At 44.1% G+C, this 12,708-nt stretch overlaps 1 protein-coding gene across 1 annotated transcript in view; it reads right to left on the bottom strand.

Annotated features, from left to right (window-relative positions):
• The window catches only part of LOC115226503 (jouberin-like), a 75,020-nt gene that overhangs the window by 30,910 nt on the left and 31,402 nt on the right, over nt 1–12,708 (bottom strand). Inside the window, exons 16-20 of the mRNA XM_036515170.1 lie at nt 12,026–12,157; nt 5,054–5,108; nt 3,314–3,429; nt 1,312–1,505; nt 179–319 (exon numbers count right to left, since the gene is read on the bottom strand). Coding sequence (XP_036371063.1) covers nt 179–319; nt 1,312–1,505; nt 3,314–3,429; nt 5,054–5,108; nt 12,026–12,157 — 638 coding nt within the window. The remainder of the gene's footprint in view (nt 1–178; nt 320–1,311; nt 1,506–3,313; nt 3,430–5,053; nt 5,109–12,025; nt 12,158–12,708) is intronic.

The following is a 12,708-nucleotide window of genomic DNA, read 5'->3' as shown; positions in this document are numbered from 1 at the left end:
AAGTAAAAGAGACCGATAGTATAAGTACTAGGCTTACAAAGAATAAGTCCCGGGGTCGATTTGCTCGACTAAAGGCGATGCTCCGGCATGGCCACAGTCAAATGACTGAAACAAAAAAAAAAAAAAAAAAAAAAAACCTATTTAGTGCCTAAAAATTAGTGTCTCTCTGTTGTATTACCTTTTCCGTCCTGTGAGTCACTGACGTAACAATTCCATACAAGGAGATTGCCGACGCTATCGGCAGAGTACATTTTGTCGCCAAGTTCGTCGAAGCAGATGGCATTGATGTATCCCTTGTGAGATTCATCTCTTGTTGCAGCTGCCGTGAGAAGAAAAGAATGAAAATACATTGCTGTTGTGTAAGAGCATTTGTGATTTGATATGACCATGGATGTTTGTGTAGATGGCAAGATGTAAGTAAGGTGACATGTAGTAAAAGATAAGAAGAAATGTAAAAAAAGGTCACAGGCATGGCTGTGTGGTAAGAAATATGAGGTAAGAAGTAGGTGGCGAGCTGGCAGAAACGTTAGCACGCCAGGCGAAATGCTTAGCGGTATTTCGTCCGCTGCTACGTTTCAAATTCAAATTCCGCCAAGGTCGACTTTGCCTGTCATCCTTTCGGGGTCGATAAATTAGGTACCAGTTACGCACTGGGGTCGATGTAATCGACTTAATCCGATTGTCTGTCCTTGTTTGTCCCCTCTATGTTTGGCCCCTTGTGGGCAATAAAGAAATAAGAAGTATGTAGTAAGAAGTAGGTGGCGAGCTGGCAGAAACGTTAGTGTGCATGGTGAAATGCTTTGAGGTATTTCGTCCGCTGCTACGTTTCGAGTTCAAATTCCGCCGAGGTCGACTTTGCCTTTCATCCTTTCGGGGTCGATAAATTAAGTACCAGTTACACACTGGGGTCGATCTAATCAACTTAATCCTTTGTCTGTCCTTGTTTGTCCCCTTGTGGGCAATAAAGAAATAAGAAGTAGGTGACGAGCTGGCAGAAACGTTGGCAAGTCGGGTGAAATACTTTATGGTATTTCGTCCGCTGCTGCGTTCTGTGTTCAAATTCTGCGGGCGAAATGCTTAGAGGTATTTTGTCTGCCGTTACGTTCTGAGTTCAAATTCCGCCGAGGTCGACTTTGCCTTTCATCCTTTCGGGGTCGATAAATTAAGTACCAGTTACGCACTGGGGTGGATGTAATCGACTTAATCCCTTTGTCTGTCCTTGTTTGTCCCCTCTAAGTTTAACCCCTTGTGGATAATAAAGAAATAGGTACTGGCAACGGCCACGTCCACCCTGTACATACATATATTCACACAAATGCATAACATACATTACCTCTCCGTATTTTGGGTCTCCCTTGATGTCCCAAATTCGAATAATCTCATCGTAGCCTCCCGTCACAACTAAGTCGTCATTCCTCACATGGAAGCTGCAGCAATAGACATATGCTGGGTGGGGCAGCAGTTTTGCCCCCTCGCCGCTCTCAGATCTCTCGTTAATCCAGATCCTACAAAGAGAAAGAGAAATGGAATGAGCGTGAGTGAGGCGTAGGAGTGGCTGTGTGGTAAGTAGTTTGCTCACCAACCACATGGTTCCGGGTTCAGTCCCACTGCGTGGCACCTTGGGCAAGTGTCTTCTACTATAGCCTCGGGCTGACCAAAGCCTTGTGAGTGGATTTGGTAGATGGAAACTGAAAGAAGCCCATTGTGTGTGTGTGTGTGTGTATATATATATATATATATATATAGGCGTAGGAGTGGCTGTGTGGTAAGTAGTTTGCTCACCAACCACATGGTTCCGGGTTCAGTCCCACTGTGTGGCACCTTGGGCAAGTGTCTTCTACTATAGCCTCAGGCCGACCAAAGCCTTGTGAGTGGATTTGGTAGACGGAAACTGAAACGGGGGACATATTCATACAGCACAGAATGTTTTCACCTCAATAGACGGTCATTGATTGGTTGAAATTGCAGAAATTATAACATAAAGGGACAAAACACAGGGCGAAAGTTAGAAAGGGTTTTGTCCGTTTGTAAAAAACTGTGTAAAAACAGTGTAACAACAAAAAACTCCCAATAGGGGGAGGCGTCACGAAAGGTTCCTGGTGGAAAAACCCATAAAAGCCACGGGAGCCTGGTCAAAAGTGGGGTAGAGAGCCCCTTTCTCCTTTTGTAATACCTTTTTCTTACAGGTGTATCCTCAATCTGTTTCTTAAACGAGGGACATATTCATACGGCACAGAATGTTTTTTTTTCTACCTCAATAGACGGTCATTGATTGGTTGAAATTGCAGAAATTGAAGATAAAAAACAACAAATATCTTACAAACTATAGAATTTTCTCCATAAAGCCAAGAGAAAAAGATGTTTTATAAACACATTCTACCAGTATACGAAGTTTAAAATTTTTTAGTTACCTAGAAATTATGTTAAAAACTGCCGTTCAAACAGAAAAGATCCTTTTTTTGTTGGCACTCCGTCAGTTACGATGACGAGGGTTCCAGTAGATCTGATCAACAGAACAGCCTGCTCATGAAATTAACGTACAAGTGGCTGAGCACTCCACAGACACGTGTACCCTTAACGTAGTTCTTGGGAAGATTCAGCTTGACACAGGGTGTGACAAGGCTGGCCCCTTGAAATACAGGTACAGCAGAAACAGAAAGAAAGAGTTAGAGAAAGTTGTGGTGAAAGGGTACAGCAGGATTCGCCACCACTCCCTGCCGGAACCTCATGGAGCTTTAGATGATTTTGCTCAATAGACACTCACAACACCCGGTCTGGGAATCAAAACCGTGATCCTACAACCGCGAGTCCGCTGCCCTAACCACTGGGCCATTGCGCCTCCACTTCAAATGAAATATATCTTTATTTGTTTTAGTCATTTGACTGTGGCCATGCTGGAGCACCACCTTTAGTCGAGCAAATCGACCCCAGGATTTATTCTTTCTAAGCCCAGTACTTATTCTATCGGTCTTTTTTGCCGAACCGCTAAGTGACGGGGACGTAAACACATCAGCATTGGTTGTCAAGTGATGTTGGGGGGACAAACACAGACACACAAACATATACACACACATACATATACATATATACGATGGGCTTCTTTCAGTTTCCGTCTACCAAATCCACTCACAAGGCTTTGGTCGGCCCGAGGCTATAGTAGAAGACACTTGCCCAAGGTGCCACGCAGTGGGACTGAACCCGGAACCATGTGTTTCGTAAGCAAGTTACTTACCACACAGCCACTCCTGCGCCTATATATAAATACACAACTGCATTTATTATAAGAGGGAGGATATCAGTGACAAGTTATTACCTGGCTGTTCCATCAGCTGAGGCAGAACATAGAAGCTTGTCAGAATTTGACCAGGAGACAGCATAGATGAGTCCAAAGTGTCCAAGGAAACGGTTGACCAGCTGACCAGTAGTGACCTGTAAGAAAAGCATTAATAAAACAATCATAATGTTCATGTAAACTATAAGGCAAGGTAGAAAGAATGTCTTATTGTTGATGTTATTGTTGTTTAATCCTAGAATAGGAGGAGACCCCCTTCGGTCACGACACAGACCATGGGATTGCACCTAGAAAGTTACCCTCCTAGACACAAGTCCGGGCGAGGTTGTTTATGGAAGACCAGCAGTCGTCCATGCATACCAGCCTTCCCTCTCCATGCCACCAGTGTTATCCAAGGGAAAGGCAAAGGTCGATACAGCTTGGCACCAGTGACATCGCAACTCATTTCTACAGCTGAGTGAACTGGAGCAACGTGAAATAAAGTGCCTTGCTCAAGAACACAACACGCAGCCCGGTCCGTGATTCGAGCTCACAACCTCACGATCGTAAGCTCGACGCTCTAACCACTAAGCCATTAACTCTGATGAAAAATGTATGGGCAATGGTCATTCTCGAAGTGGCCATCACATCCCTTTTTTTTTAACATTTTGGCTGTGTGGTAAGTAGCTTGCTTACGTATCCGGCCAGGGTTTGGTTAACTTTTTTAGTTACCACCTCAGTAATAATATCAGGCTGGAGAAAAGGTACCTGTCACGAGACAGATTCATGAGAAGATGGAAGCCTGTGGCGAGGAAGCTGGGAGTGTTTGGCACCAGGTAAGTGGAAGCCAAAAACAGGAAAGAAAAAGAAATGGGTCTACCCTGTTGGTCGGATGCCTATCCTTCAGAGAAGCCATTACAAATTTCATTTGTAATGAGCAACGTTCAAAAGTTGTAAATATATTTATTAAATTATTATATTTTTAAATTGTAAATATTTAATCGCTACAGCTACTTCACTCTTTTACGTTTGTCTGTTCTTGTTCGTCCCCTCTTTGTAATGCCCTCATGGCAAATATTTATGAAATAAAGTAGCTTGTTTACGAACTACATGGTTCCGGGTTCAGTCCCACTGCGTGGCACCTTGGGCAAGTGTCTTCTACTATAGCCTCAGATCAACCAAAGCCTTGTGAGTATATTTCATAGACAGAATCTGAAAGAAGCCCATCATATTTATGTGTGTGTGTGTGTGTGTCTGTTCTTGTGTCAGTGTTTGTACCCCCAACATTGCTTGAAAACTGATGTTAGTGGTTGGTAAAAAGAGACCGATAGAATAAGAACCAGTGTTAAAAACAAAAATTAGTACTGTGGGGTCACATGGCATTGCCCCAGCATGGCCAAAGTCTAACGACCAAAACAAAGAAAGATACAAGATTACATAACTGAAGTTCAAAACAAAAAAAAAACAAACACATTTCTACAAACAAACAAAAAAATCCAACAATAAACAAACAAATATATTTCTTTACTGCCCACAAGGGGCTAAACATAGAGGGGACAAACAAGGACAGACAAAGGGATTAAGTCGATTACATCGACCCCAGTGCGAAACAGGTACTTTATTTATCGACCCTGAAAGGATGAAAGGCAAAGTCAACCTCGGCGGAATTTGAACTCAGAACGTAGCGGCAGACGAAATACTGCTAAGCATTTCGCCCGGCGTGCTAACAATTCTGCCAGCTCGCCAACAATAAACAAACAAATAGTTGTCATAGTGACGTACCTCGTACACAAGAACTGGGTATTCATCTAAATCATGGCATCCACAGGCAATTTTTCTGGAAGGAAAAAGAAGAAAAAAAAGCATATGAGTCGTAAATTCTCAACAACATTCCATAATGCATTCTCTCCTACAGTTTCAACTGTTTTGTTGGATACTAAACTCTGCTTGTGAAGACCTATTGGGGCAAGTGAAATCGGAATCGAATTCAGAATCAAACCTCATCTGACGACTGGCACCCATGTCAACCTCCCTTCGTTGGACACTAAACTCTGCTTGTGAAGACCTATTGGAGCAAGTGAAATCGGAATCGAATTCAGAATCAAACCTCATCTGACGACTGGCACCCATGTCAACCTCCCTTCGTTGGACACTAACTCTGCTTGTGAAGACCTATTGGGCAAGTGAAATCGGAATCGAATTCAGAATCAAACCTCATCTGACGACTGGCACCCATGTCAACCTCCCTTCGTTGGACACTAAACTCTGCTTGTGAAGACCTATTGGGGCAAGTGAAATCGGAATCGAATTCAGAATCAAACCTCATCTGACGACTGGCACCCATGTCAACCTCCCTTCGTTGGACACTAAACTCTGCTTGTGAAGACCTATTGGGGCAAGTGAAATCGGAATCGAATTCAGAATCAAACCTCATCTGACGACTGGCACCCATGTCAACCTCCCTTCGTTGGACACTAAACTCTGCTTGTGTGAAGACCTATTGGGAAGTGAAATCGGAATCGAATTCAGAATAACCTCATCTGACGACTGGCACCCATGTCAACCTCCCTTCGTTGGACACTAAACTCTGCTTGTGAAGACCTATTGGGGCAAGTGAAATCGGAATCGAATTCAGAATCAAACCTCATCTGACGACTGGCACCCATGTCAACCTCCCTTCGTTGGACACTAACTCTGCTTGTGAAGACCTATTGGGGCAAGTGAAATCGGAATCGAATTCAGAATCAAACCTCATCTGACGACTGGCACCCATGTCAACCTCCCTTCGTTGACACTAAACTCTGCTTGTGAAGACCTATTGGGGCAAGTGAAATCGGAATCGAATTCAGAATCAAACCTCATCTGACGACTGGCACCCATGTCAACCTCCCTTCGTTGGACACTAACTCTGCTTGTGAAGACCTATTGGAGCAAGTGAAATCGGAATCGAATTCAGAATCAAACCTCATCTGACGACTGGCACCCATGTCAACCTCCCTTCGTTGGACACTAAACTCTGCTTGTGAAGACCTATTGGGGCAAGTGAAATCGGAATCGAATTCAGAATCAAACCTCATCTGACGACTGGCACCCATGTCAACCTCCCTCGTTGGACACTAAACTCTGCTTGTGAAGACCTATTGGGGCAAGTGAAATCGGAATCGAATTCAGAATCAAACCTCATCTGACGACTGGCACCCATGTCAACCTCCTTCGTTGGACACTAAACTCTGCTTGTGAAGACCTATTGGGGCAAGTGAAATCGGAATCGAATTCAGAATCAAACCTCATCTGACGACTGGCACCCATGTCAACCTCCTTCGTTGGACACTAAACTCTGCTTGTGAAGACCTATTGGGGCAAGTGAAATCGGAATCGAATTCAGAATCAAACCTCATCTGACGACTGGCACCCATGTCAACCTCCCTTCGTTGGACACTAAACTCTGCTTGTGAAGACCTATTGGGGCAAGTGAAATCGAATCGATTCAGAATCAAACTCATCTGACGACTGGCACCCATGTCAACCTCCCTTCGTTGGACACTAAACTCTGCTTGTGAGACCTATTGGGGCAAGTGAAATCGGAATCGAATTCAGAATCAAACCTCATCTGACGACTGGCACCCATGTCAACCTCCCTTCGTTGGACACTAAACTCTGCTTGTGAAGACCTATTGGGGCAGTGAAATCGGAATCGAATTCAGAATCAAACCTCATCTGACGACTGGCACCCATGTCAACCTCCCTTTGTTGGACACTAAACTCTGCTTGTGAAGACCTTTGGGGCAAGTGAATCGGAATCGAATTCAGAATCAAACCTCATCTGACGACTGGCACCCATGTCAACCTCCCTCGTTGGACACTAACTCTGCTTGTGAAGACCTATTGGGGCAAGTGAAATCGGAATCGAATTCAGAATCAAACCTCATCTGACGACTGGCACCCATGTCAACCTCCCTTCGTTGGACACTAAACTCTGCTTGTGAAGACCTGTTGGGGCAAGTGAAATCAGAATCGAATTCAGAATCAAACCTCATCTGACGACTGGCACCCATGTCAACCTCCCTTCGTTGGACACTAAACTCTGCTTGTGAAGACCTATTGGGGCAAGTGAAATCGGAATCGAATTCAGAATCAAACCTCATCTGACGACTGCACCCATGTCAACCTCCCTTCACTGGACACTAAACTCTGCTTGTGAAGACCTATGGGCAAGTGAAATCAGAATCGAATTCAGAATCAAACCTCATCTGACGACTGGCACCCATGTCAACCTCCCTTCACTGGACACTAAACTCTGCTTGTGAAGACCTATTGGGGCAAGTGAAATCAGAATCGAATTCAGAATCAAACCTCATCTGACGACTGGCACCCATGTCAACCTCCCTTCACTGGACACTAAACTCTGCTTGTGAAGACCTATTGGGGCAAGTGAAATCAGAATCGAATTCAGAATCAAACCTCATCTGACGACTGGCACCCATGTCAACCTCCCTTCGTTGGACACTAAACTCTGCTTGTGAAGACCTATTGGGGCAAGTGAAATCGGAATCGAATTCAGAATCAAACCTCATCTGACGACTGGCACCCATGTCAACCTCCCTTCGTTGGACACTAAACTCTGCTTGTGAAGACCTATTGGGGCAAGTGAAATCGGAATCGAATTCAGAATCAAACCTCATCTGACGACTGGCACCCATGTCAACCTCCCTTCGTTGGACACTAAACTCTGCTTGTGAAGACCTATTGGGGCAAGTGAAATCGGAATCGAATTCAGAATCAAACCTCATCTGACGACTGGCACCCATGTCAACCTCCCTTCGTTGGACACTAAACTCTGCTTGTGAAGACCTATTGGGGCAAGTGAAATCGGAATCGAATTCAGAATCAAACCTCATCTGACGACTGGCACCCATGTCAACCTCCCTTCGTTGGACACTAAACTCTGCTTGTGAAGACCTATTGGGGCAAGTGAAATCGGAATCGAATTCAGAATCAAACCTCATCTGACGACTGGCACCCATGTCAACCTCCCTTCGTTGGACACTAAACTCTGCTTGTGAAGACCTGTTGGGGCAAGTGAAATCGGAATCGAATCAGAATCAAACCTCATCTGACGACTGGCACCATGTCAACCTCCCTTCGTTGGACACTAACTAAACTGCTTGTGAAGACCTATTGGGGCAAGTGAAATCGGAATCGAATTCAGAATCAAACCTCATCTGACGACTGGCACCCATGTCAACCTCCCTTCGTTGGACACTAAACTCTGCTTGTGAAGACCTGTTGGGGCAAGTGAAATCGGAATCGAATTCAGAATCAACCTCATCTGACGACTGGCACCCATGTCAACCTCCCTTCGTTGGACACTAAACTGCTTGTGAAGACCTATTGGGGCAAGTGAAATCGGAATCGAATTCAGAATCAAACCTCATCTGACGACTGGCACCCATGTCAACCTCCCTTCGTTGGACACTAACTCTGCTTGTGAAGACCTGTTGGGGCAAGTGAAATCGGAATCGAATCAGAATCAAACCTCATCTGACGACTGGCACCCATGTCAACCTCCCTTCGTTGGACACTAAACTCTGCTTGTGAAGACCTATTGGGGCAAGTGAAATCGGAATCGAATTCAGAATCAAACCTCATCTGACGACTGGCACCCATGTCAACCTCCCTTCGTTGGACACTAAACTCTGCTTGTGAAGACCTGTTGGGGCAAGTGAAATCGGAATCGAATTCAGAATCAAACCTCATCTGACGACTGGCACCCATGTCAACCTCCCTTCGTTGGACACTAAACTCTGCTTGTGAAGACCTGTTGGGGCAAGTGAAATCGGAATCGAATTCAGAATCAAACCTCATCTGACGACTGGCACCCATGTCAACCTCCCTTCGTTGGACACTAAACTCTGCTTGTGAAGACCTATTGGGGCAAGTGAAATCGGAATCGAATTCAGAATCAAACCTCATCTGACGACTGGCACCCATGTCAACCTCCCTCGTTGGACACTAACTCTGCTTGTGAAGACCTGTTGGGGCAAGTGAAATCGGAATCGAATTCAGAATCAAACCTCATCTGACGACTGGCACCCATGTCAACCTCCCTTCGTTGGACACTAAACTCTGCTTGTGAAGACCTATTGGGGCAAGTGAAATCGGAATCGGAATCGAAATTGAACCAATCCTATGACTGGCACCCGGCAGTTGCCAGTGCCGCTGGACTGACTCCTGTGCAGGTAGCAAGTAAAGAAACAGCGTTTCGACCCTGTACTTGAGGTGACCTATTGAGTCAAGTACACCAACATAAAAAAATCAATGGAAATTGTAGTTGTGATCCCTGTGCCGGTGGCACGTAAAAAGCACCATCCAAACGTAGCTGATGCCAGCGCCGCCTTGACTGGCTTCCGTGCTGGTGGCATGTAAAAAGCACCAATCTGATCATGGCCATTGCCAGCCTCGCCTGGCACGTAAAAAGCACCCACTACACTCATGGAGTGGTTGGCGTTAGGAAGGGCATCCAGCTGTAGAAACACTGCCAGATCAGACTGGAGCCTGGTGCAGCCCTCTGGCTTCCCAGACCCCAGTTGAACTGCCCAACCCATGCTAGCATGGAGAACGGACGTTAAACGATAATGATGATGAAGAAGTGGGTCAAAGAACAGTCAACAGAATTTTATGGGGCAGAGATACATGCTCTCATTCGAAGGTGGAACATAGCTATTGAGAGAAACGGCGACTATGTTGAGAAGTAGGGATGTGATTCACAGAGGACCAGCTTCATTTTGATGTATGGAACATGTTCCTGTGTTAAAATGGCATTACTTTTTGACTCACCCTCGTATATTAATTATATGTCATCATCATCATCATCATCGTCGTTTAACGTCCGTTCTCCATGCTAGCATGGGTTGGACGGTTCGACCGGGGTTCTGGAAGCCAGAAGGCTGCACCAGGCTCCAGTCTAATTTGGCAATGTTTCTACAGCTGGATGCCCTTCCTAACGCCAACCACTCCGTGAGTGTAGTGGTGCTTTTTACGTGCCACCTGCACAGGTGCCAGGCGGGGCTGGCAACGGCCACGGTCAGATTGGTGTATTTTATGTGCCACCGGCCCGGAAGCCAGTCGAGGCGGTGCTGGCATCGGCCACGAGTCGGATAGTGCTTTTTACGTACCACCAGACCAGGGATCCTGGCTGGTTCAATTCGATTTCTTTTCGCTTGCCCCAACATGTCTTCACAAGCAAGGGGTTGGCAAGGGTGCCTGTCGTACGGTCGCATTGGAGTATTTTACGTGCCACGGCCACGAGTCGGATAGTGCTTTTTACGTACCACCAGACCAGGGATCCTGGCTGGTTCAATTCGATTTCGATTTCGCTTGCCCCAACATGTCTTCACAAGCAAAGGGGTTGGCAAGGGTGCCTGTCGTACGGTCGCATTGGAGTATTTTACGTGCCACGGCCACGAGTCGGATAGTGCTTTTTACGTACCACCAGACCAGGGATCCTGGTGGTTCAATTCGATTTCGATTTCGCTTGCCCCAACATGTCTTCACAAGCAAAGGGGGTTGGCATGGGTGCCTGTCGTACGGTCGCATTGGAGTATTTTACGTGCCACGGCCCCGAGTCGGATAGTGCTTTTTACGTACCACCAGGACAGGGATCCTGGCTGGTTCAATTCAGTTTCGATTTCGATTTCGATTTCGATCGATTTCGATTTCGATATGTAGCTAATAATATTTATTATACTAGAGCTGCTTTTAATTCATATGTGTGTATTTGTGTGTGTGCATGCATATATGTAAATATATATATATATATATATATTTATTAATAAATATAAGGGTAGCAAAAAAATTCTAGAAAAAATTCTCCGCTACCAGCGGTCTAGTGAGAAAGAAAAGATAGTCAAAGACTATATAATATACATTCAACAATATAAGGAATGGCCCTGATAGGCCATTCGACTCACTAGAAGAAGCAGCCAAACTCAAACCGCTAAATAGTTGTAATTCTGAAATTGCTGCTCTTTCTATTGAGTCGAATGGCCTATTAGGGCCATTCCTTATATTGTTGAATATATATATATACCAATTAAGGACTAAGATTTGAGAACATAATCTTTTGTGGAGAATTGCGATTTGACGTCTATATCTAGCATGTTGACTGTCCACTTTTCGTGTTCAGTCCTTAATTGGTATATATAAATATTTAATCTTCGGATTCTTTTTTTTAATATGCTAGACCACTGGTTTTAATTGATAAATATTGATTTCTACCCTTAATTAATTTTATATATATATATATTTATTAATAAATATAAGGGTAGCAAAAAAATTCTAGAAAAAATTCTCCGCTACCAGCGGTCTAGTGAGAAAGAAAAGATAGTCAAAGACTATATAATATACATTCAACAATATAAGGAATGGCCCTGATAGGCCATTCGACTCACTAGAAGAAGCAGCCAAACTCAAACCGCTAAATAGTTGTAATTCTGAAATTGGAAGAGAAATAAAAACATTTACCCCTTTTCATCTCTGGACTATGCATAGTTTCGACATATATACATATATACACCAATGGCAAATAGAAACAGACTGGACAGTAAGGGAGGATTTCACGAGTTAGTGGCCAGCATTCATGTTCCACAAATGGATAAAAATAACAATAAAATATATAAACAACAAAACTACTACAACCACCACCACCACCACCACCACCACCTACTACTACTACTACTACAACAACTTACTAACCTTCCATCATGGGAGAATTTGATTGTATAACATCCATTCCATCCAGACTTCAAGGTCCTGAGAAGTGTATTTGGCACCCGACATGTCTGCCCATCCAAACGGGACCACAGAGGCAGGTCGATTTTGCTCTTTCTACAACAGAAAAAAAAAAAACAAACAAAAAAAAAACGTATAGATTATATTCACATAATATTAATCAGCCAAGCCATGAAGATGTGCATGCATATGTATATATATATATATATATAGATATATATATATATAATATACACTACCGTCAGAAATTAATAGCCCTGATTTGCTCTTCACTCAAGGTATGTGCTGTCACCTAGTGGCCATATCTTGAACTATTGCTTTGTTGCGAGTTCACTGTTGCGCAGAACGATGACGTAACTTTGTTTGCAGAGCAGTTTGAGAGTCTACAGCCTTATGATGTTGACATAGCAGTGCAACAACAACTTGGGGTGCGGATGCAGACAATCTTCCTTTGTTTAATAGATATAGGTAGCCTCGCAAGCACCGAAATCACACCATACTAAGTTTTCTCATCGCGTAAGACGTTTTGAACAGCTCATAGGTTAATTGATTTAACCTATTTAATGTAGAAATTTGAGAAGTACTAATTAATTTCTGACGCAAGTGTATATATATGTTATCAATTAATATGTAAATATGTATATGTA

Source organism: Octopus sinensis, linkage group LG30, assembly GCF_006345805.1.
Source record: "Octopus sinensis linkage group LG30, ASM634580v1, whole genome shotgun sequence".
NCBI lineage: Eukaryota > Metazoa > Mollusca > Cephalopoda > Octopoda > Octopodidae > Octopus > Octopus sinensis.
Note: the sequence above shows the minus strand (reverse complement) of the source record. Positions and strands in the feature narration are given on the sequence as shown.